We start from the raw sequence: 23,774 nt of genomic DNA, 5'->3' as shown, positions 1-23,774 counted from the left end.
TCCAGGATCCATCCATCCAATTTCCGAGCCACTTACCCTGCACATGAAAAATCTAATTTGATCAAAATGTTAAATGCTAACTAGGCTATAGTGCACTTATATAGCGCGTTATCTTCATCAAACGTTTTACAAAGCCATATTCCCTTATCTTATTCAGATACAGTATTGAAGTGTAGCCTTCACTTTTTAGTTTAAAATAACTTACTTTAATCATTCTCCAGTGTCCTGTTACTAACCCTAGCCAGCGGTCCCATCTTAAATCCATCCCCGTCCAGTCCTGACTCCTTGCTAGCACTCAGCTAGTTCGCTCTTCAGGTCCAGCATCCAACTGTGCAAACTCACGTTCATTTGTTGCTAAGATGATTGTCTTGAAATGCTTACTGTTGTCATACCTTTTGCAAGGCATTGGAAAATTCCGTGTTTTTTTGTTGTTGTTTTTTCTTACGAGACAAAACATCCCCCCTCCGATTACGCAAATCCAAAAACTGTGACTTGCTTAATAATGTAGAATGATCTTTGATGAATTTACTTCTAATTAGGTTGATTTGGAAATCTTATGACCAATGCTTACTGAGATCCTGTAGTACAGAAGCGTATTGCATTCACTTGGAGAAGAAAAAAAAACAACTCCTGTTTTTCTGACAAATTTTGGGTGGGAGCTTTGTTTTTGTTTTTATTGTCTGTTTTTCCTGAATATTTTTTTCTGTTTTACTGATTTTTTTTTTTTTCTGTCAAAAAATATTCAGAAAAACAGGCAAAAAAATGTATTCAGAAAAACAGGAGGAAAAATTACTCAGAAAAACGGGGAGGGGGGGGGAGGCGGCTATCAAAAAAACTGAAAAAAATGTTTTCAAAAAGACTAGAAGAAAAATTATTCCGAAAAACAGCTGGTGTTTTTTTGTTTTTTTTAACCTCTGAACTCCAAGTGACTTGTTGCAGACTTGCTAACTTGCATACCTCCATATGCAATAAGATGGTCATGTTTACTTACTGGCTCTCAATAAAGGAATGAATGTGTATACTGTATTGTGGTTTGTTCTCTAATCTCTGAGGTTAAACCCTTTAAAAAAATATTCAGAAAAACTGACAAAAAATATTCAGAAAAACAGAAAAATATTTTTTTTATAAAACAGGGAAAAATTACTCTGAAAAACTGAAAAAAGTTATTCAGAAAAACAGGATTTTTTTAAACAGAAAAAAATTACATTAAAAAACTGGGGAAAATACTCAAAAAAACTAAGCTCCCCCCCAAAAAAATTGTCAGAAAAACAGGACTTTTTTTTTCCAAGTAGTATCAGTAGATCTAAGGTGACATGATAGAGAGAAAAAAACTTTGCATTCCCCGTTTAATTTTTCTCTCCCTACCATGTCACCTTAGGGGCTCCGTAGTACGAAAACAACAAATAAAAAAAATTAAAAAACTTTTTTTTTTTTTTTTATTATCCCAGAAAAGCACATCGTTTTTGACTGATAGGCTGTAAGAAATCAAATGCTTCTACTGCTGGTACCTTATAATGAGGTGTGGTGGCCATTTTGACGAGAGAACGGGTTGCCAATTATGGCTTCTTGGTTCTATAGAGGGCTTCAGGAGACACCTTAATAAATGAGAGTCAAACAAAAGAACACACACTCAATTTTCTTGTTTTTTTGAAGGAAAAAAAAGAAAAGAATATTCTATTTAAAACAGGCCCGGAGGAGCGAAACATAAAGCGTAGTTGTTGAGACACTCCACCGCTCTATACTGCATGTCAAACCACATTTAAGTCAGTTATCCTTTGGGGCTATTTATTGCACATGCTAACTTGAAATCATATGTCTGTGGTGTGCTGTGAACAAACCATCACTTTGTCACTGCAACAGGAATAAAGAGAGTCCAGTGTACCACCACGTACTGTGCAACATGTTCTCATATGAGAGTTCAATTGGAAATCATTTGAAAAGTTTAGCGCTTTGATTGAATTCAGGGAATCTAAACATTTTCAGTTAACATGAACATATGGGGCTTTTATAGAAGCATCAGGAATAGCATAAAGGCTGCTTTGACTTCATTAAATGAGGCTATACCCATCCATCCATACATACAAATGCTTTTTTTTTTTTTTAGTTTAAGTCTGGAGAGTGACGTGGTATTTTATTGCGAACGATCTCGCAATCAGTTTGATTGCATCTTTCTTTAAATTCAACCAAATTTCAATTCATTGTTGGTTGTTGTTTTTTGCAGACTTCTGAGTTTGTTTTTCTGCTGCTCTAATGCATGACATCATTTATAATTCATCAGGCCATCCCAGCCCAAGCCATGTCGAGACTGTTTCACTGATGAGCATGCATGCGTTGAATCATGAGAAAATCCTTTCTTTTTCGGAGCTTCGGCCTTTTCATTACTTCGGTAAAGGACCATAAAACCGATTTTTATAGACAAACATCTGTACTTTTTTTTCTTTTTTTTTTTAGCAATTCCAACCTGGCCTTTTGATTCTTCTTGGTAATGAGTGGTTTGAATCTTCTGGCGCCGTCACAGTATTGTCCATTAAGTCTTCTGCAAACAATATCTTGTTGTGATACCTTCACCCCTGCCCTGTGGAGGTTGTTACTGACTGTCACAAACTGTTGCTTTATGGTCTTATTCTCAGATTTCACAATATTTTGGTCATCAAAATGTAATCGAGCTGTTTGATGGCCTGTTAGAAGACCAGCGACGGAAGTGGAAGCTTTTACGACAGGCCCGAATGCTTGACAATTATTGCATGCAACTAAAGTGCTTGTCGAAACTGATCTGTCTTACAAATGACCGCATTTTGTCCGTTTGCTTCTAGAGTGAGATAATGACCTTTGATTGCTTCAAAATCAACTCATTCACTGCCATTGACAGCAATAGACGTCAAAAATGTATTTAAACTATTTCTATTAGTTCTATCTATTAGATATTTTTTTTTGTACATTTAGAACATATATAAAAGTACTAGTGAAGTCATGCGATTAATTACGATGACAAATTTTAATCACCCGATGCCCCTAATTTTGAATAATCTTTTCTTTATTTTTATTTTTTTAATAATCTTTTCTTCTTCTTTTTTTAAATAAAAGATTATTAAAAATTAGGGGCGGCAGACGATTACAATTTTTAATCGTAATTAATCGCAAGACTGCCCTAGTTAACTCACGATTAATCACAAATTTTACATCTGTTCTAATGCAATAAAAAAAAATCTAGGTATTCATACGCTTGTTAACAAAAGTGGGGAAAATGTTAAACTAATAGAAATAGTTCGAATGAATTTTTGACGTCTATAGCCGTCGATGGCAGTGAATGAGTTTTAGACATATTGTCTGAAAAAAGGAGTTCGAACTTTTAGTCTCCTTGCCATCACTTCCATTTCAGCTTCGACGATAACAACAGCTACTTGTAATTTATCTTGACTCAACCTGAATTATCTGGAAAACAATATCAAGGCAGTGCTGAAAAGGGAGAACACGAGCAAGCCAGTAAAACAATAACATGAAATGTCTTAAACACAATAGAACAGTTAAAAAGGGAGTTGTGACTTTTTGCTCCTTGTCCCTGTTCTCATGGTGTTGTGTATAAAGTGCCTTGTAGTTGTGACATATATGATGCTCACCTGTAATGGGGTTGGGGGGTTGGGTGAATGGATTTATTTAAAATATTTATCTGTCCTCGTATTGTGGGTACATGTTAAAATAGTTGAGATAAACAGTCATGCAGTTTATTCCTCTTTGAGCAAATCTATTAGTTTTTAAATATTTTATACAAACGTGTTTAAAAAATAACAAAATACTTTAAAACCTTAAAACAGTGACAATAAAGGCGAGGAAACAAATATAAATTGATGTAGACAAAGTGCTATATAAAAAGCAGTCTATTACCATTTATGACATCAGAGCACCTTTCTCTTTCAACACTAGAGGGCGGCATTGACTTGAAATTAATATTTTTGAAGTACCGGTATTCACACATTTCTCAACCAGCACAGCAGTGACATAATTCCTAATAAAGATTAATATTCTAACTGCCCGAAATTGCTTCAAAGATGAGTAATTGCTGATTTTGTTTTGAAGCAACTGAGCTCTAACGCGGACTGTTTAGCTGCAGCCATCATGTGATGTTGAGCAGTCAACTATTTAGCAGTCTGAAGAAGAACTATTTGGTAATCCAACATTTTTTTTTTTCGCACTCACTCACACAAACACGCACACATTTAAACATGGTCTCCCAGGCGGGGAAGCGAACCCACGCCAACCTGCATCGTAGACAAGTGACCTGGAGCCCTGGTAACCCAACACTAATTTGGTTTTGGCAGGTCAATTGCATAGCTACTAATCTGTCAAATTCATTCAGGGATTGAATTACTGTAATTTGTTTCTAATTACATTGCATAGATGTTTTAAGATAATTGCTGAAAACTGAAAAAAAGGAACTACACAATATCGAATTCTGGAGTGTATAGCGATAACAGTTATTTATCATTTCTGTTTTCCCTCAACACCCTCTTTAGATATGATAAGGACTTGAGTGCTTTTGCTCACATCGGTGGTTATCATCACTTCTACCACAGCAGCATGCAGTTAGCTAGCTAGTTAGCTACGCCAACACTCAGAAAATTTATTTTCCCTGGATGCCACAATTTACAGTAGGCCTACAGCTCAAAATAGAATAGATTAGAATAGATATAAAAAAAACAGTTGGGTAAAAATTAACCCAGTTATGGATCAAAAATGGGCCTATCCAATTTATTGGTCAATTTGACCCAACTTTCTGGGACCCATATTTTTGACCCAAGTAAAAGATCTGAGCAATATTTATGAGTATTTATTAATATTTATTTTACACTAAAAGACCAATTTTGTGACTCAAAGTTGGGTCAAATTGACCCAAGTAGAGGATCGGTCCATTTCTTACCCTAGTTGGGTTATTTTTTAGAGTGTATGTTTTATTGCAATTTATAGGCTACATGTAAAATACCAGGTTAAAAAGACAAAAACAAGTACATTGGAATTCCTGTGCGTGTGACTGAGTGAAGTAACTAAACAGTAACAAGTAAGGAGAATGTATTAAAAGCAAGGTACATGGATAAAGAACTAAAACCTTAAGCATAAACAAACATAAACATCTTTTCTGTGAGGTAACAAATATAGAATTTTATTTTCACTTTAAGGGACACAAGCTAGTAGACCATCAACATCAGTCTAAAATAATAAAAGACAAACATGTGCCATATGAATTACGTTGTTGTTGTAATAATAATAATAATTATTATTATTATTATGGGATTTTTATGGGATAATTATTATTATGATTGGATGGCAACCAGTTCAGGGTGTACCCCGCCTACTGCCCGAAGCCAGCTGGGATAGGCTCCAGCGCCCCCGCGACCCTTGTGAGGACAAGTGGTTAAAAAAATAGATGATTATTATTATTATTATCAAATTAAAATGAATGACTTATATATTGAAGCATTTTATATGATTGCTGTAATTAAATACACTTGTAGCGTTGTGGAGTTTTCATGCCGATGACATGGGACTGATCAACTGAAAGTCACAACAACTTACTGTAAATTAGTTTATTTTTCTTACATAATTACATTTTCATGAAAATTGAACTTTTCTTCACTCAGTTATTTTTGACATTTTAGTATTTGGTTTTATGATTTTCAGTAGTTATACTAGTGTGAATATTTACATCATACTATTATGCAACATTGGTATTGAATAATATCTATATATTATATTATAATTATTATTATATAACATTATAAAACATTATTAGCATTGTTGTTGTTTTTTATCCCCCACGATGGCTTTTGTCTAGGGATGTCATGATATCATCATGATAGAGGGTACAGTATGAGTAAAAGACGAAGATCTTTCACTATTACCAAATAAATCAAAGAAATCCCCTTCGCCTTGAGATAGCTTTGTGATGACATCAGCTCCTTGAAAGGAGAAGATTAGGCGCGCATATAGATTGATGAGAGTTGACTTTTGCCCCCTTTCGGGAGTGAGTGCCCCGCTGTCTGCTGCAGCCTAATCACAGGTCAAAGTTTGCTTCCAGTAAGAGGCGAGTGTTGTTGTCGTCGCTCACTCGCAAAGATCCTCTCACCCTGTTGACAACACATCTGACATTCTCACCACCATGCTGCTCCGGACCGTTACTCTTCTGCTGCTCCTTTGTGTGTCTGCGGGCGTGTGCGCCACACTGGGTCACTACCAACCCACACTAGCACAAACGGAGGTGGAGGCTCCAGATGACAACAAACTCTCTGACGTATTACCAAACAAAACACCGGAAGCGGTCGAAGAGGTCGAAGAGCCGGCAGAACGTAGCCAAGATGTGGAAGCCCCGCAACAGCCCAAGGAAGAAAACCAGAGCAATGAGATCCAACCAATCCAGATGAACATTTCCACACCACTTGTCAAAAACAACGGTCGCTGGAGCCTCATGTTAATTCGAAAGAGTTTCCAAACCATGCACGGCTACTTTGACTCCCTGGTGGAGCTGGTGGGGGGCCACGATGGCGTGTGTCAGTACCGCTGCAGATATGGTGAGTATGTTGTTTTACACACACTCTTACAATGCGTAGGTGAGGCGTGAGTTGTGAACGTTATCTTCTACGTGGCCTTAGGCGACCGTCCGCAACCTCGTCCTGGCTACGAGCATCAAGAGCCCAACGGCTGCAGCAGTTCCATGGTGGGATTCCAGGTGGATGTTGCCCTCCGTGGCCCGGCGGTGGCACCAAACAGCCAACACGCGCACTTTGGTTTATTTCTTGACGCAGCCGCCATATGGACCGGCATAAACACAAGTGTTTCTCCTGTGCCAGATGGATCTTGGCATCCCAGCCATGACCGAGTGCTGTAACCAGCTTGATGTTTGTTACGACAACTGCGGCGTCAACAAGTACGACTGCGACACCAAGTTCCGCTCTTGTCTTCAGAACATTTGCTCGGACCTGAAGAGGAGTCTCGGATTTGTTTCCAGAGTACAAGGTGAGGCATTTAATCACATCCCATGCGTGTCTCAAATCATCTGCCATTACAAACATTGATTAAAACCCTGGAGAACCCACGGGGTCAACTTTGGCCCCATAAATTCTGCTACTCAAATAACAAATACCTTTTTTAATTTTTTTTTTTACAAATTTAACTTTAAAAGTCCAGAGTGCCACTTCTGACCCCTGCATGGGGCCATCTAGTGGATAAATATTGCACTTACATGAGCCAGAGTGGTGGTGACAAGATGGCTGGCAACATGCTGTTTTGTTGAGCTGGAAATCAAAACCATCTTCTCAGCAAACCATCAGATGGTAAAATTGTGTTTTGTTTGTTAATCTATTTCATATCATGTTGCAGAATGCCTAGGAGTGTGTTTTATATATATATTTTTTGATAAATTAGCAACTCTGAGCTAGTTAAAAAAAAGGGTTAAAATTGAAAAAAAACACATATATTTTGGTGTTCAGTGAACTTATAGCAGTCATTTAATGTATAATTCATAATTTTCCAAAGAAGAAAAGGGTTCTTGGGTTCTCCAGGGTTAAATAATGCATTTTTTTGACAGACAAACTATTAGTTATATTTGGAATTTTGAAGTTTCAAACTTTATTCAAGACTAAAGAGGACTTTGATGATGAAAGGATACATTTATCTGTAGTCAACAACTACTTTGGAAATATTTTATTATACATACCCGTATGTAAGACTCAGAGTGTGAATTATTGTTATCAATTATGATTTCTAAATATGAAATGTATTTACTTTAGTTTTATTATCAAAAACCATATATAACATAAAAAATACAGAAAAAATACAGTACAATATATAAAACTGTACATAGAAGAGAAAGTAGCATTTAAATAAATGTAAACAATTATCCGTACTTTAAAGTTATCATTGTTCGTCTATGACTGTGCAAATTATTGTATTTAATTTTATTTATAATAATAATACATCGTATTTATATAGCCCTTTTTGGACACTCAAAGACGATTGTGAATGTAGTGTGTGAACATTTTTATTTTATTTTTTTGTGATTCATAAAAAGAGCATTTTTATATTCAAAATAAAACCCATTGCAATGCTTTAGAGGCATGTTTTATTTTGTTTCAGCAATATTTGGTCACTAAACCTAATTACATTTATTTACATGGCTAAACAATAACACAACCACCTCTTAGTATTATGTGGTGGTTTTATATTTCTGCACTACTATACAATAATCATCATGTTATTAAAAGAATACTCCTCAGACGTGTAGGACTTCATTCGATTTTATATGTGTATTTAATGTCTACTGTGTTCTAATAAAATGCTGCTTGTTGCTTTCCCGCCGCCTGTTAGCCTGTGAGTCGATGGCAGACGCCTTGTACAACACAGTGTGGACACTTGGATGCCGGCCCTACATGAACAGCCAGAGGGCAGCATGTGTGTGCGATGGAGAAGAGAGGGACGAACTGTGACACTGGACACCATGGACAACTTTTGTATGGAGAAAAAAAAAGAAGACCGTTTTGCACATATTGCCCAAATAATGAACTTCAATGCCATTCATTATTTGGACATTACAACACATAATCCATGCTGAAACATGCCAATTCTTTGGCCTGCATAACTCCATTAACATTCATTTCTTTAAGACTCCAAACAAAGGAAGTGTTTTGTTGATATGAAACACTTAGCAAGCTAATTGTGCTCAGGAAGTGAGTCAGTGTAAGTTATTTGCTATTTCTGAATGTAAGAGGAACTACTTCTCATTTACGCTCACCGAACGCAGCATTAGGTTCATTGCAGTATACCGTAATTTCATCTAGAAACCCTGCAAAAATTAATATATTAATCTCATAATTTAATTTTTGATACAGCTGTAGAAATGCATCTTATTATCAGCAAGTCATTACCTAATGTTTGTTACCTTTAAATGTACAGTTAATGCATGAGTCGTTTCTATTATTATGAATGCTCAGCGATGGCGTGAAATAAAACGACGTTGATGAAAGCCACTCAGACATTCCTGAACAATACAAAAAGCATTATTTGACATAGTACAGTACTTGTTCCAAATGTCTTCATGTTGCAGTTGTTACAGTCGAGGCACCGTGACCACACTGATGTCTTCATATACAGTAAATGTCACTTACTATAATGTCTGCAAATTGCGAAGTCAGCAAAAGGGCACACGTGCTGAGTTGAATCCACTTTCCATCTTTGCTTCAGATCATCACAGTATGACATGGAAACCATAAACCATGCATGTGTAAGCGGGATGGCATAATAACTGTGTCATGTATTTAAATGTTTGACCTCCTAACCGACGATGAATTGGGCGAGGAAGAGGAAGCGAACGCAGCACAGTGCACAATGCTGATGTCAGCAGCTATATTTTATACAACGCCAAGCTGCGTTCCACTCGTGGTGCTGCAACACTGCAGTTGGTGTTTGAAAGGTTGCCCAAAAGTCCCACCCGCTACACATTACGCATAGGCAGACTGACTACTAATCAAAACAATCATATATTTAATACATTGTCAGCTTCTATATAGCGTTCGCCTACATATTTGCGGATTGTATTTATTTATTTATTTGTTTACCTTAAATTCAAGTATTTTCAGTTTTTATGTTCAAGTCAAAGCTATGTAGTATTTCAGCTAGAAATAGACCGATAGAGTTTTTTGAGGGCCCAGTTGCACAGGGCTCGGGCAAAGACCAATCACAGGCTTAGACCAAACTCAGAAAACACGTGAGCCGTGATTGGCCCTTAGGCACTGTGATGTCATTTTCAGTCAACAGCAAGTGGCAACATGGCCGCCCCATGAGATGGATAAAAACGGGTGGATTTTGCTGCTTCATTTAAATTCCACAAACAAAATACTCATCAGAATTCTGTGTTTACGCTAGTCACGCAGGGGTGGCCAAGTTCGGTCCTCGAGAGCCACTATCCAGCCTGTTTTCCATGTTTCTCCCCACTAACACACCTGATTCATGATCGGGATCGTTATCAGGCTTCTGCAAAGCTTGCTGATGAGCTGATCATTAGATTCAGCTGCGCTGAAGGAGGGAGACATGGAAAACAGGCTGGATAGTGGCTCTCGAGGACCGAACTTGGCCACCCCTGCGGCTAGTGCATACAAGATTTTATTGCAAAAAAAATCTTTGGGTTGACTTTCTCTTTAAGCAAACCTATGACGAGCAGGGGCGTGGCTACATGGTGGCCAGTGGAGGCCACGGACAGGAAAGGACCGGCTTCTAAAAGCTTCCAAAGCTCACAATGTTTTTAATCAATTCAATAATATTTTACTAGTTAAATCAATTTAGCAACCTGATATTGACCTGCATGTATTGAACACATTTGGTCAGGTTACAATACGCACAGCTTTATTGATATTGTCTTGAATACAGTGGGAATGGAAGAGGTGTGTCTGAAGTGGAAGTATGTTGCCACAAACAAAGATCTTCATCATAAACATGGCATTTTACTGTAAAGTAACCATACATGTTGGAGAACACAAAAAAAACTTCAAACTAACACAAATTTCGACACACGTCTGGTTCCATCAGTGGAATTTGAGTCCATCTGGCTGCTTGGTTCGGGCAAGATAAAGATGGGCCCCCCGCTCAATGTGTGCTGACGCTGAGATGGGGCACCGCGACGGACACGTCGCCGACATGGCTGAGTGCAGCGAGAGTCTCCCAGGCTGCACACCAACACCTGACAGTGGAGGAAGACCTGCTGCAAACACACAGGGGAAAACCATCATCATCATCATCATCATCTAATAAATACTATTTGTACGGAACATTAACTCATTCACTGCCATTGACGACTATAGACGTCAAAAATTCATTTGAACTATTTTTATTATCTACTATCTAGTTTCACTTTTTTTTCATTTCATTTTTTATGAAAACCTAGAAAGAAAATGTTTATTGTACATTTATAACAGATATAAAATTTGTGATTAGTCGTGAGTCAACTATTGAAGTCATGCGATTAATTTTGATTACAAGTTTTAATCGTCTGACGCCCCTCATTTTTAATATATTTTTTTAAATTAGCGGCGTCAGGCGATTACAATTTTTAATTGTAATTAATCACATGACTTCACTAGTTAACTCACGATTAATCACAAATGTTATATCTGTTCTGAATGTACAATAAAAAAATTCTAGCTTTTCATACTTTTGTCAGAAAAAGTGGGAAAAAATGTTTAACTAATAAAAATAGTTCAAATGAATTTTTGACGTCTATAGCCGTCAATGGCAGTGAATGAGTTAATTGATCTAAGCGTTACAAGGAAGACATATTAAAAGTAAATAAATAAAATTATATACAACTACCAAAAACAGAGAGTAATCAACATGTCCAATAGTCGCAGTCAATAATCTAAACAACAGACTGTCATGCAAACATAAGCCCACTCACTCTCTCAATAGCCATCTGTCTCCCAGCAGTTTGCTTTACTCACCCGATTCTCCCTGCCAATGAACTTGAAGACAGGGACCTGGTAGTGCCTGGAAAGCTGGTCCTTGGACGTGTACTGAGTCATGGTTTCATCCGAGATACACCTGTTCACAAGACGCACATTTTAAGCCTTTACAGGGACGCTCACTGTGTCCTATCCATCCCTCCATTCTCTCAACTGCTTATTGTTATAAAGTCGTGGCTATGCTGGAGCCTATAACAGCTAATTAAGTATTGATTATTTGCGGGATAGATTTATTTGACTTTTTGTAATTTTATGTAGTTGTAAACAGGCTTGGGGAGTAACGGAATACATGTACCGCCGTTATGTAATCATATTGCAAAAAAAAAAATATTCAACTGTATTCCATTACAGTTACAGGAAAAAAAACATGTAGTCAGATTACAGGTACATTTATTAAAAATAGGGATTACTTCGAGGGATTACAATTCCTATGATGAGAGAGAGTGCAAAAGAGGGTGAGAGAGATAAAGAGAGACAGAGAGAGAAAGCGAGAGAGAGAGAGAGAGAGAGAGAGAGAGAGAGAGAGAGAGAAGGACAGAGCGAGAGAGAGAGAGAGGGCTCGTGCACACCCGCGCGAGTGGGACCGTTGCTACATGTCGGGGAGGTGGGAACGAACGAACTGACTAGTCGTGCCCTCCACACGCGGTCTGTCTATCTATCTATCTATCTATCTATCTATCTATCTATCTATCTATCTATCTATCTATCTATCTATCTATCTATCTATCTATCTATCTATCCATCCATCCATCCATCCAACTGTGAGGTGTGGTTGCTTTCAGTGACAGTTCGAAAACAGCATATGGCCTTCAATCAATCAATCAATAATAGCCTACATGCTTTTTAATTATTTTTGCTATTTGTAGGCTCACCCGGAAATAGCAGGGGCACATTGTATAGAATATATATTGTGGTGATATCTATTTTTATTTTATCTTCATGAGCATACTCAATATTGGAGTAATCCAAAAGCAATCCAGTTACATTACTTAAATATTATGGTACTTGGATTACGTTACTAACTACATTTTTTAGCAGGTAATTAGTAACTGTAATGGGTTACATTTTAAAAGTAACCCTCCCAACCCTGGTTGTAAAGCAGTTTGAATAGCCTAATTGCCTGAAAATGTAGACCTGACAGTCAATTGGGGGGGAATATAACAAAAACAATTCTCAACAGATCATCAGCAGCCAAGGTCAGTGGTGTTTGACGTTTGATGCAACACATGAGTTTCACTGTCCTTTTACTGTCAATCATTTGATTCCCTCGACAGCAGACACTTCTCCAACAAATTTTCTCACAAATAAAATTAAGGAGTAGAATGAATGTAGTAGTGCAGCTTCTTTTTACAGGTTATGACTTGAGGCTGCATGTACATGTCTTTGCATTAAAAAAAAAAAGTTTTTCAGACATTGAAAAAGAAAGATTGTTGCTTTTTCTTTTCATGATCGATTCTTTTATCTGAGCTACGTCAATTACTGGGCTGACACCGTTGCAAATAACAATTATGGTCCCAATCTTGTGTACATTCGTATATGTGTGTAATGTCAGTATACATGCTTTTGTTTCCTGATCACAAATTATTAAATTACATCTGGTGGAATTGAATTCAAGAGGAATTTATGCTCCTGTTTATTTTAAATGTTCATTAGCTAGAAAGGTGCAACATCACAAAGAGTGGGAGAGGGTGTAAAGCTTTTCATTTTTAACTGCTTTCTCACATTCAGGACAGAAAAAGACAAAGCAAGTATGTTATAAGACAGCATTGTTGTTAACAAGCAGAGGCACTTTAAGGTTTACTACACATGTTTTTGTTTTTCAAGTTTTGCTGACAACAGCTATTTGTATAACCATACAATTAAAGTGGTACTTTCTTAAGTGTCAGGACACATTTATGTGCTCTCCTTGTTCCAGGCCTTTATTAGAGGTAATTTATTTGACTGAAACTGACTCTTAATTCCAACACTGTCAATTAAACAGCAATTAAAGAGACCATAAATACTAAACAAAACAGCAATCCTGTATAACAGCATGCAAGTGTGCTATGTACATTATCTAGAGCAGTTTTGAATCAATATTTGTCTACTAACATGACAAAAGAATAAAACATTAAAAACAAACTGCCTCATACTCACCAGATATTCTGATTACTAATAGGATTAATTTTGCATTAAATAAAGAATAAATAAATATATATATATATATATATATATATATATATATATATATATATATATATATATATATTTATTTATTTTAATCATGAATACAGGTGTGTTTTGCAAGTGTTTTGCAAATATTTGCAATACTACTACTACTACTACTACTACTACTACTACTAATAATAATAATAATAATAATAATAATAATAATAATCGATTTTATGTTTAAAAAAAATCAGGAATAAAAATAGAAACCAACCAGGAAATATAAATAGGACTAATAATATGTTCTATGCAGCCAAAGTAGTCTAAACACAGCATTCTGATTAATATTGAGTTTGTGGAATATGAGTTAAGCGGTGGTAACGACCAATCATGACTCATTTGTTTTCTGAAGCTGAGCCGTGATTGGTTGTTACCTGAGCCCTGAGCCACTGTGATGTCATTTTCAGTCGACAGCAAGTGGCAAAATGGCCGCAAGCCTGAGATTGATAAGAATGGGTGGAATTTGCTCTTTACTCTGATTCCACAAAAGCAATATTAATTGTAATGGTGCGTTTAGACTTGGCAACATGTTATTATTTAAATGAAATAATTTTGAGAGTTGACTTCCACTTTAAGTTACATCGGCCTGCACTGCTGAAGTTATCAGACAAAACAATTCTAACATACATGTACACACACAATTTGAAAAAATGCATCCAATAGAAAAAAATATATTATTTCATGGAAGTAATATTACAAAGCTAGGTTGTAAATGTGTCCTACCACTGCCATCTTCTCATTTGTGCAGCAGCTGAATTAGACTCTGAAACAACTCACCCATCTTTTATGAGGTAATACTTGAGGGCCTGGTCAGGTTTGGGCCCTGGCGTCGCAAAGCAGCTCTCTACCAGGGCAGACAGTCCCTCCACTCTCTCTTTGGGCTCCACCCCAAAGAAGAGCGAGTCATGAAGGTGCAGATGAGGCGCCGTGTGGTAAGGTTGAGAAAACTCAGCGTTCTTGAAGAGCTCCAGCGAGAAGGGGAAGACTCCCTCGCTGTAGCCGGCCAGCTCCAAGGCCGAGCCGCGCTGACTCGCCTGGTATCCATCAGACACTTGGTACTCTCTGGGGAACTCGCAGGTGATTGGCACTACTAACTTACTGGTGCGTACTATCAAGTCCCTGGTGCTACCTGGATTGGCCCTGGGAAGGCCTGTCACCAGGTTGGTTGCCACAATCTTGTCATCTGTCACCTGCGAGGGAGTGTCTACATTGTAATTAGTTCTATGAAGCACACAGACGAAACTACCACGTGTGACTGACCTCTACAGCAGTGCCACACGTCTTGAGACTGAAGTTGAGGTTGATGTGTGTGCCATTGGAGATACCGCGACATGATGAGTTGGAAAGAAAGAGGTCCAACCCTCCAACAATGTCCTTTGGTATTGACACTGTAATGGAACTTGGGTTGCACTCCACTGGAACTGCAACATATTCACATTAGAAGGGAACTAAATCCACAAATGTTTTTGAATTAATACGCTGCATGTGCCACCACTAGTAAAAATGTAATTTGCTAAATAAGAATTAAACAGAATAATTTAGCAATCTAGTAAAAGAAAGCTAACACAAGAGGAAGGTTAAAATGCCTTTAAAAAGTAGTCTGGAGTAGTCGCTCTCTGGACAAGAGTCGGAGGCCAAGCAGCTAGCTGCTAGCAATTAGCCGCTAAAGCCACATTTTGTTGTATACCTTTTTAATCAATGACAGCATAATTAACTAGCAAATGCTTGGTGTAATAAATTGGTATGATCTCAGGAGGGTGTTATGTGACATTAGTGGTAACAGTATATTGTATGATGGCAATAAAGTAGGCTACTACAGACATTAGCCAAGATTCCGCAATTAATAATATGCTGCCTTCATGTGGTATTGAAATTATGGTAAATACCACTTGGCGAGTAGAAAATTGCACGTGAACGCCCCCTCATGTCGTATATTCCAGTGGACAAATGGGAATTTATTTTGATACCCGAGTTTCCGAGTTGAGAGAACCTTTCAAGTTTTCAACATGGCAGAGAGTGCCGCAGGATTCGTGAATGGCAAGAAATATTAACACTTATAGGGGTGTTGTCGTCCACTAGCAGGTTGTTTTAGAATCTACACAATTACATAGCATACACATTTCAATGTCCTGTCCTTCACAACTCATTATTTGCCGTAATTGTTTGGTTTTACGAGCAAATACGACGTCAGCTGCCATGTGTATTTTGTTGCTACAACAACAAAAGCACATGAACAGAACTCAGTCGTAATTAGGAGTGTCCGAGTGGTCACGCACATACACATAATCACCCACATACAAAAATAAATAAATGAATAAATAAAAAATAAATAAACAAAAAAATAAAAAAATATATTAAAAAAAAAAAGGAGAGCAATGATGATGACATGTCAAATCGGTAAAATTACCGAATGAACAATACTGAGCTCTCCAGAAGAAAAAAAAGGAGTGTCCGAGTGGTAAGGTCGATCTTTACCATAGCACGTGAAGGCAGGGTAATGTCTGGTAAATGGATCTGTCTAATAAGCCAGTTAGATCCTTCAAACATATATTTTTTTAGAATAAATACTTAGTAGATTTAGATCAATAACAGCTGATTAAGAATATATACCACTCAGAATATAACTGAAAGTTTGGACATCTTGGGTTCAGTTTCCATTTTATTAGTAATTAATACTGTAAAATGAGTAAATTTATCAATTTTATACCTTTCTAAAATATAGTGAGAGAGTTATACCATATACAAAAAAATTTTTTTAGCTTCATTTTGTTTTAAAGATTTTTTTTTGTTGATGCTGCGGACAGCATTGTGGTCTCTGGTATATCTGCCTCACAGTTCTGAGTTTAAGAGTTCAAATTTTGATGGGGGGGGGGGTTCCCTCAATATTTGTGCTGTGATGAAATTCTAATTTGACAGAATTTCATTTGAGATGTATTTTATTTGAAAATTAATAACGGGCTGTTATTATTGACATCATCACAGTAATATTTATTATTATTATTATTATTATTATTATTATTATTATTATTATTATTATTATTGCTACACATACCCAGACATGTGCGTGTATCGTGGCTCAGCTGCAGTCCGCGTGGACAGTGACACCGGTAGGAATTTTGCAGCGTTGAGCAGCCATGGCTGCAGCCTCCATTGTTTGCATGGCAGCCTGCCATCTCTACAAGACACACACGACAGCAGAAAAGAAAGCTTACATCAAAGTATTTCAAAAGAGCCAATGTAGACATTCTATAATTCAGTACAGTACCTCGACAGTTTCCGGCCTCATCCAGCACTCTGCCCGGACCACACTCACACCGTCTGGATCCTTTGGTGTTGACGCAGACCTCCGCACAGCCACCGTTGGCCTTCTCACACTCATTTACGTCTAAACATAACACAAATGCGCACCTGGGTCATACAGCACATGGCTTTTAATTGATTTGAGTGCGGGCGACACTAGAGTCACCTACAGGGATGAGGATGACAAATTTCTTTCAAGGTGGACTTTATAATACTGAAGGGACAAGTAATAATAAAGATGGATGAAGGAAGAGATTTGTTACGGTAGAGTGAGGTCATTATTATGTATCCTTCAATCATGTACCAGCCAGAATATTAGGTCCACTTGAAACTAAAAAGATACAATACCTGAATGCAAAGATAACAATGCTAGTTTATTAAAAAGCTACAATATTAGAAATCACAGTATAGGTGGAGTGCATTTTTACACCACTCTGAACTAGAATGACAATAATAAACAGTTTGTGAAATTCCTACCCCTTTGGCATTGTCTTTTCAAATAGCTCTTGCGCTTTTGAATTGGAGCTCATAAAGGTGTATCTAATGAAGTGTAATGAAATCAGTGATTAGTGATGAACTACAACTCAATGCATAAACCAGAGGTCGAGAATAGATAGCAGTATATTTAAAATCTGCCAATAAACTTAAGAGAAGGAGAAGAACAAGTAGAGGAAGTAGTAGGAGAAGAGGAAGAATAAGTAGTAGAAGAAGAAGAAAGAAAGTAAAGAAGAAGAAGAAGTAGAAGAAGAAGAATAAACTTTTCTTTTTTTCTTGTGTCTTGTTTGACCTTTCGGTTTGTGTGCTCAGTTTGAATTGGAGTTTGAATTAATAAAGAAAGCAAAAAAAGAAGAAAGAGAAGAAGAAAGAAGAAAAAGAAGAAGAAAAAAGGGAATAATAATAACAATAATAATAAGAAGAAGAAGAAGAAGAAAGTGGGCACTCACAATCGGTTGTTCTGTTATTGGTTAGTTACTCTTGTCTCATTTTCCTGTAAATTGTCACCAAGCAAATCTTGTCTACTCCACTCTTCCTTCTTGTCAGTGAATCTCACCCAGGCATGTTTGTCCGTCTGGTCCAAGGACAGTTCCAGGAGCACAGCGACATTCCGACTGAGGACATGTTGGACCGACGCATGGAACGTCATCGCAGATGTCATAGAAATCTGTGTGACATGAAAATTACAATTCACAAGTAACAATAAAAACAAATAAGGAAAAAGATGAGTGAGACGATGCATTGAAGGATCGACTTACGAGCACAGTAGACATGGAAGCAAACTGAAGGTCTGGGCAGGCGGTACACAAAATAACCCCCAATGCAGGCCTTTACATCCACGCTGGCGTTCCAGTGGCAGCAGTCGTCTCCAAAGCTGGCGCACACTGGCAGCGTGACGATGCCTTCCTGTGGCCGGGGGTGGTTGCCATTGAGCCAGATGGGAGCGTGGGTGCCGCAGTGGTTCTCCGAGATGCAGAAGGTGGGCATGGCGTCCCCTGCCATTCCCGTGAAGCGATACCACTCCCCGGACATGTGGCTATCACAGAGAGATCTCCCGGAAGACTGGTTGATGTGATATTCCGTGTTCCTCCACGGCTCATTCAAACTGATGTAGGCAGAACATGGGTCCGGAGCTGAGGGCAAAGATAATAGATCATAAAGCCATGATAGCAAAATGATAATAACCTTGGGTTAATGCGGAACCTTTTCTGCCAAGGACACTTTATAATATTATGTCTGAGTGATTAAGTTGATGACTTTATAAGTAATGAGTTTGGATGGTAGTTCGAAAAGTGTTATGAAAGGACTCTAATAGTTTAGCAACAAGCTTCCCAAAGTGTGGGGTGAGACAAAATGGGCCAGGTTGGGGCAGGCCGCAGTATGGAGCAGTGCTGCGGTCACCTGTCCCCCCCCACCCCCATTAATTTCTTTTAATGCACCACATACGCTCATTGACATGCCTGGGAGGCGGGTGGATCGGAGCAGAGGGGGATATCTTTTCCCTCTGCTCCGGTTCACCTGCCCCCAATTTTAATGCACCACACACACACACTTATGTATATACACTGGGTGGGGTCACACTCAGGCGGAGGACGGGGGCGGCTTGGTTGGGGGGGGGGGGGTGGTGGGGGTGCCGGGTGGGGGGTGTCTGGGGATTTGGGGACCTGGGGGCGGTTGGGGCTGGGTTGGGGTGGATGGCGGGGTTGGGGGTGGGGGGCGCGGGGTCGTGGGGGGAGCGGTGGTTGTGGGCCGGTGGGGTGCCTGGTGGGCCTGCAGTGCCCCGTCCTGCTGCGTTGGGTTGGGGGCGCGGGCCACGTTGGGGTGGGGGGCGCTCCTGCTCCTGGGTTTGCTCTCCGGCCGGTGGCCCCTGCGGGGCCCGGGGGTCGTCCTTTGGCGCTGCCGCGGCCTGGGGGGCCCTGAGGTGTTGCGCTTGCTCTGTCCTGGCGGGGGTTGACGGCTCTCCTCTTTGGTGGAGATTTTCATGCATGCCAGATCCACCACACCAGCATCTATCGAAACTCAGACACAATCTGTTCCTCCCTCAGGTCATTGATTCGGTGGAGGCTGGTGCCTGTGGATCTCACTCTGCTTCGTCTGTCCTTTCTACCTTTCCTCAGTTTCTCCTTTGGGCCCTTGAGGTCTCCCTGATTTGTTGGAATTTAGATGTCTCTGGGGTTGGTGAAGGACTCTGGTTAGTGGCCCGGTGGGTGGTGTCTGGTCGGTGCTGGGCTTCGCTTTTCTTTCTTTTCTTTGGTCCCTCTTCGGGTCTCCTGGCGGCCCCACGATTCTGGCTGGATTTTGAAGTGTTCGGTTTAGGTGAACGGTATGGGAATTCTTTTTTTTTTTTTTACACGCACGCACGCACAAACACACATACAAAAAAAAAAAAAAAAGGGAGAACAATGATGATGTCAAATGATCAATACTGAGCTCTCCCCAGAAAAAAAAAGAAAAAAAGATTTACAACAGTTTTACAGTTTAAGTAGTTCTATATACAGTGTGTATATATAGTATATGATATATTATATTCATATATATTCATCAAAGGAATGCTTAGCATGCTAGCATCAAAGCTAATCATCCAGTTTAATGATGTTCAATTCAAAATGGCGGCCGCGCGCACCCAGGTGGCCATCAATAACACTATATACACAGTATATACAATGCACAGCGTAGGAAACGACATCATTATTTAAAATGTATTCAACTCAAGCTGTTCTAACCAAAGTTGGTGCACCATAGCAAATACTGCTGATTAGCATGAAATTCTCAGATTCAGCTTGGTTGGTGTTCTGTTGCTTTAAAAATTGCCGGCGTAAATGATTATGAGTAGCCTAACTAATATTTTCTTTCCTAACATACATATACATATGCTAAAGCTGCATTAAAGGTTGCATTGAAGAACCTTTCATACGTATTATTAGAATTTGAACAACACTTCCTCTCAGCACTTCCTGGTCATCTCGCCCAGTTAGGAAAGGCAGAGTGTCACTGTTTTCTTCTTTTACATTCTGTTGATTATATTGTTTTCGGATTCTTGTTTTAAAAGTGCAACATTGTACCCTCACATTCAAAACAAACTCAGGCCCATTGTTTCATCAGTTATAAACTCTTTAGTCTCTTTATGTCACTTCCTTAGTTCTTTCCTTTTCTCAACGCTCCGCTGTCAACTCATTGTTTCATGAAATGTGTTCAAATCAAAATTTCTGTAGCGGGAAAATTCACTTTATAACCACTTGAGAAGAGTTTAAAGTATGACCTCCAGTTCCATGCTTAGTTAAATACAACTGTAAGCAGGCGAGGCAATATTATTTTAGCAATTTGTGTTAACTAACCATATAACTGTGGGTATTGTATGTCCGGTACAGTTGTCTCCTAGGAAGCCGAATGATAATCCAAAGCATACAGTAAATCCGAATCATCAGAAGAATACCTTCAATAAATCAAATGAACATTTTAAAATGGCCCAAGTAGAACAGACCGAAATCCATTATTATTATTTTTTTTTACAGTTCACTTTTAATATCTATTGTAGTTGATTTAAAGTGCGCTTGATTAATTATTTATATTGTGCTGAATGATAACAGAAGTTATCTCAAGGCAAAACTGCCTGCTTCCGTACAGAACAGAACCATGACTCCATGGGGGAAGGGGGGTGGGGGTGGGGGCACCATCTGCCTCAAACAGTTGGCTTGAGCCAAACATACAGGAAAGGAGGGATGGTATTGATGTTATTGCACATAGCAATAATGGTAAACGCATGCAATAGTAATGCAATGTTACCATCGGATTGCTACTAATAATGCTTGTGATATTAACTCATTCACTGCCAGTGACGACTATAGACGTCAAAAATTCATGTGAACTATTTCTATTAGTTAAATATTTTTCTCTTTTTCTTTAATTTTTTTTAGGAAAACCTAGATTTTTTTACTGTACATTTATAACAGATACAAAATTATCGTGCGATTAATTACGATTAAACGGCCCTTATTTTTTAATAGATTTTTTTAATTAGGCCCGTCAGGCGATTACATTTTTTAATTGTAATTAATCACGACTTCACTTTTTAACTAACAATTAATTACAAATTTTATATCTTTTCTAAATTTACAGTACATTTTTTCTAGGTTTTCATACTCGTGTTAGCAAAAGTGGAAAACAAATTTAAACTAATAGAAATAGTTCAAATTAATTTTTGACGTCTATAGCCGTCAATGGCAGTGAATGAGTTAACAATGAACAATCTGTTGTTGACTCCGCTCTGGAAACTTAACAAGATGAGGTAAATATCCTTCTGGGTTTTTAGAAAGGAACAAAAGCCAATTGAGGACAATCAACAAAATGAGCAGTTGATGGTCTTTCTCTTCTTGTGTAATTAAGATGCAAAAGGAGGGAAACCAGAGGGACGTGACGGCATTTTATTATAGCTGCTGGCTTTCCATTTACTTCAATTGATACATAAAAGTTTATTGTGACATTAACAACAAATTGCATTCAAGCCTACTGAATTTACCACAGTTTCTGGATATAATACAATACTTACGCTTTACTAAATACAATCACATAAATAACAATGAAGGTTTTTTTTTTTATACTCACAGGTGGCTGTGACTTGGAACACTTCTTGGAGTAGAACAGTAACCCAAAAAAGCATTATGCTGGCAAAAATGATATCGGACCAACAGGTCAGAGTGGAGAAGCACTAATTGTTCATCCCTTGGCTACGTCTGCCTTTTAATAGGCGCCTCTTATCTGGAAGTGTGGAACTGTCATGGCTCACCTTGACCTCCTCTTTGCCAAATCACAGAAATCACATTCCCATTGTTTCACACTGTATGTCCATCCCATCGCTCACTACTTCAATTTCCTTTAGCTGTAAATAAAGGTATTTTGTGCAATAGCTCGGCAGGATTAGAATTAGCCAAGGAGACAGTGTTGTGTTAAAGTAGTGTAAGGGTTTTGAACACTTACCATTATGTGAAGAGGACTAAGACTGTGCAGGAGTTTAATATTCAAGATAACAAGTGATTTTATGAGGGGCAATTAGAGCAGAGACATACTATAATTCGGGATTACCTTTCACACACACAGCCCACATAGATTCTTCATTATGATTAGCTCTTTTTTGTTTTGACTTTTGCTTTTTCAATTCAGTTAGTTTTAATTAGTTTTTAGAATCGGTCAGTTTTTATTGTGAGAATGCTGAAAAGCATTCCCACATATGGTATTCGGATTCTTTATTATTATTTCAGGCACATTTTATTCTCCACATTTTTCCGATGTGCAAAAACTCCCACATAATACGATTTCCCATTTACACCGTTCAAATTTCAACTCGCTTCAAAAATTCACGCCATCTTGGGTAAATATCATCTGATTCCACATTACTTACATTTGGCACAATTTAATATTAAATTTCAACTTTTTCCCATTCATTTTCAATAGGACTGACGTTGAACTTTTTCTTAAGCTCCACTTTCCACGCCCACTCCCATACATACAACTGATCATCATTGGCAGCTGTCTGATACTGCTCAGTGGCACATTTGTTAAATTGCCTTGTCCACTAACCAGGAGGTTGCGGGTTCAAATCCCACCTCTGACTGTACATTGCAAATATATCCATGGCAATAATGCTGAGGGATATGCATGTCTACCAACTGACTATCAGAGTTCCACTTTTCCATCTAATGAATGGAGGGTACTGCATGCCTAGATGGCACTATTGAGTGATTTTATTTTTTTATTGTTTGCATTTTTCCATTGGATATCATTAGTTCCACTTTTCCATCTAAATGAATGGAGCGTACTTTCGATAACACTTTTCCAAATAAATTTTAACTTGTTTCAAAAACTCCCACCTCCCAGGTTCACGTATTCTTTTCATGAATTTACCTTTCAACTACAATTAATACTTTGTAATTTTCACATCATTTATCTTTCAATTTACTTCATAAGCATTCATCTTAGTATTCAGCTTTCAGCATTCCCACACAAATTCTGCAGAAATTGCACTTAGTCTAGTTTTTTCCCCCGTTTCGTTTTAATTGAGTATATTGGTTTTAGTGCTAGTTTTATTTTTATTTTTAAATCTAAAAAAATATTTGTTGCAAAATAATAATAATAATAATAATAATAAAGGTCAGAAAGTATAGTGTAATAAGGTAATAACAATTTTAACGATTGTTGGACCTGTTGGAAAAATTAAGGGTAGTTTGTTTGTTTTATAAACGTAAAATATAGTTTTAGGTTGTTGCTTTTTTTTCTATT

General features: G+C 38.0%; 2 protein-coding genes across 3 annotated transcripts; one reads left to right on the top strand and one right to left on the bottom strand.

Annotated features, from left to right (window-relative positions):
* Positions 1-5,987: 5,987 nt before the first annotated feature.
* pla2g12b (phospholipase A2, group XIIB) lies at positions 5,988-9,014 on the top strand. Its single transcript, XM_077582015.1, has 4 exons — positions 5,988-6,560; positions 6,642-6,718; positions 6,840-7,005; positions 8,356-9,014. Exons 1-4 carry the CDS (start codon positions 6,152-6,154, stop codon positions 8,472-8,474), a joined length of 771 nt encoding a protein of 256 aa, XP_077438141.1. The 5' UTR covers positions 5,988-6,151; the 3' UTR covers positions 8,475-9,014.
* A 1,448-nt stretch (positions 9,015-10,462) lies between these two features.
* oit3 (oncoprotein induced transcript 3) lies at positions 10,463-22,230 on the bottom strand. 2 transcript variants are annotated; one of them, XM_077582104.1, is made up of 9 exons: positions 22,104-22,230; positions 18,260-18,634; positions 18,058-18,168; positions 16,972-17,091; positions 16,759-16,881; positions 14,967-15,127; positions 14,484-14,896; positions 11,478-11,577; positions 10,463-10,741 (listed from the first exon to the last, which is right to left on the bottom strand). In XM_077582104.1, exons 1-9 carry the CDS (start codon positions 22,156-22,158, stop codon positions 10,529-10,531), a joined length of 1,671 nt encoding a protein of 556 aa, XP_077438230.1. In that variant the 5' UTR covers positions 22,159-22,230; the 3' UTR covers positions 10,463-10,528. The 2 variants fall into 2 exon arrangements, with proteins under 2 accessions (XP_077438230.1, XP_077438232.1); XM_077582106.1 differs by having other exon boundaries at positions 10,463-10,738.
* Between the last annotated feature and the right edge of the window lie 1,544 nt (positions 22,231-23,774).

The sequence above is a fragment of the Vanacampus margaritifer genome, chromosome 12 (assembly GCF_051991255.1).
Source record: "Vanacampus margaritifer isolate UIUO_Vmar chromosome 12, RoL_Vmar_1.0, whole genome shotgun sequence".
Lineage (NCBI taxonomy): Eukaryota > Metazoa > Chordata > Actinopteri > Syngnathiformes > Syngnathidae > Vanacampus > Vanacampus margaritifer.
Note: the sequence above shows the minus strand (reverse complement) of the source record. Positions and strands in the feature narration are given on the sequence as shown.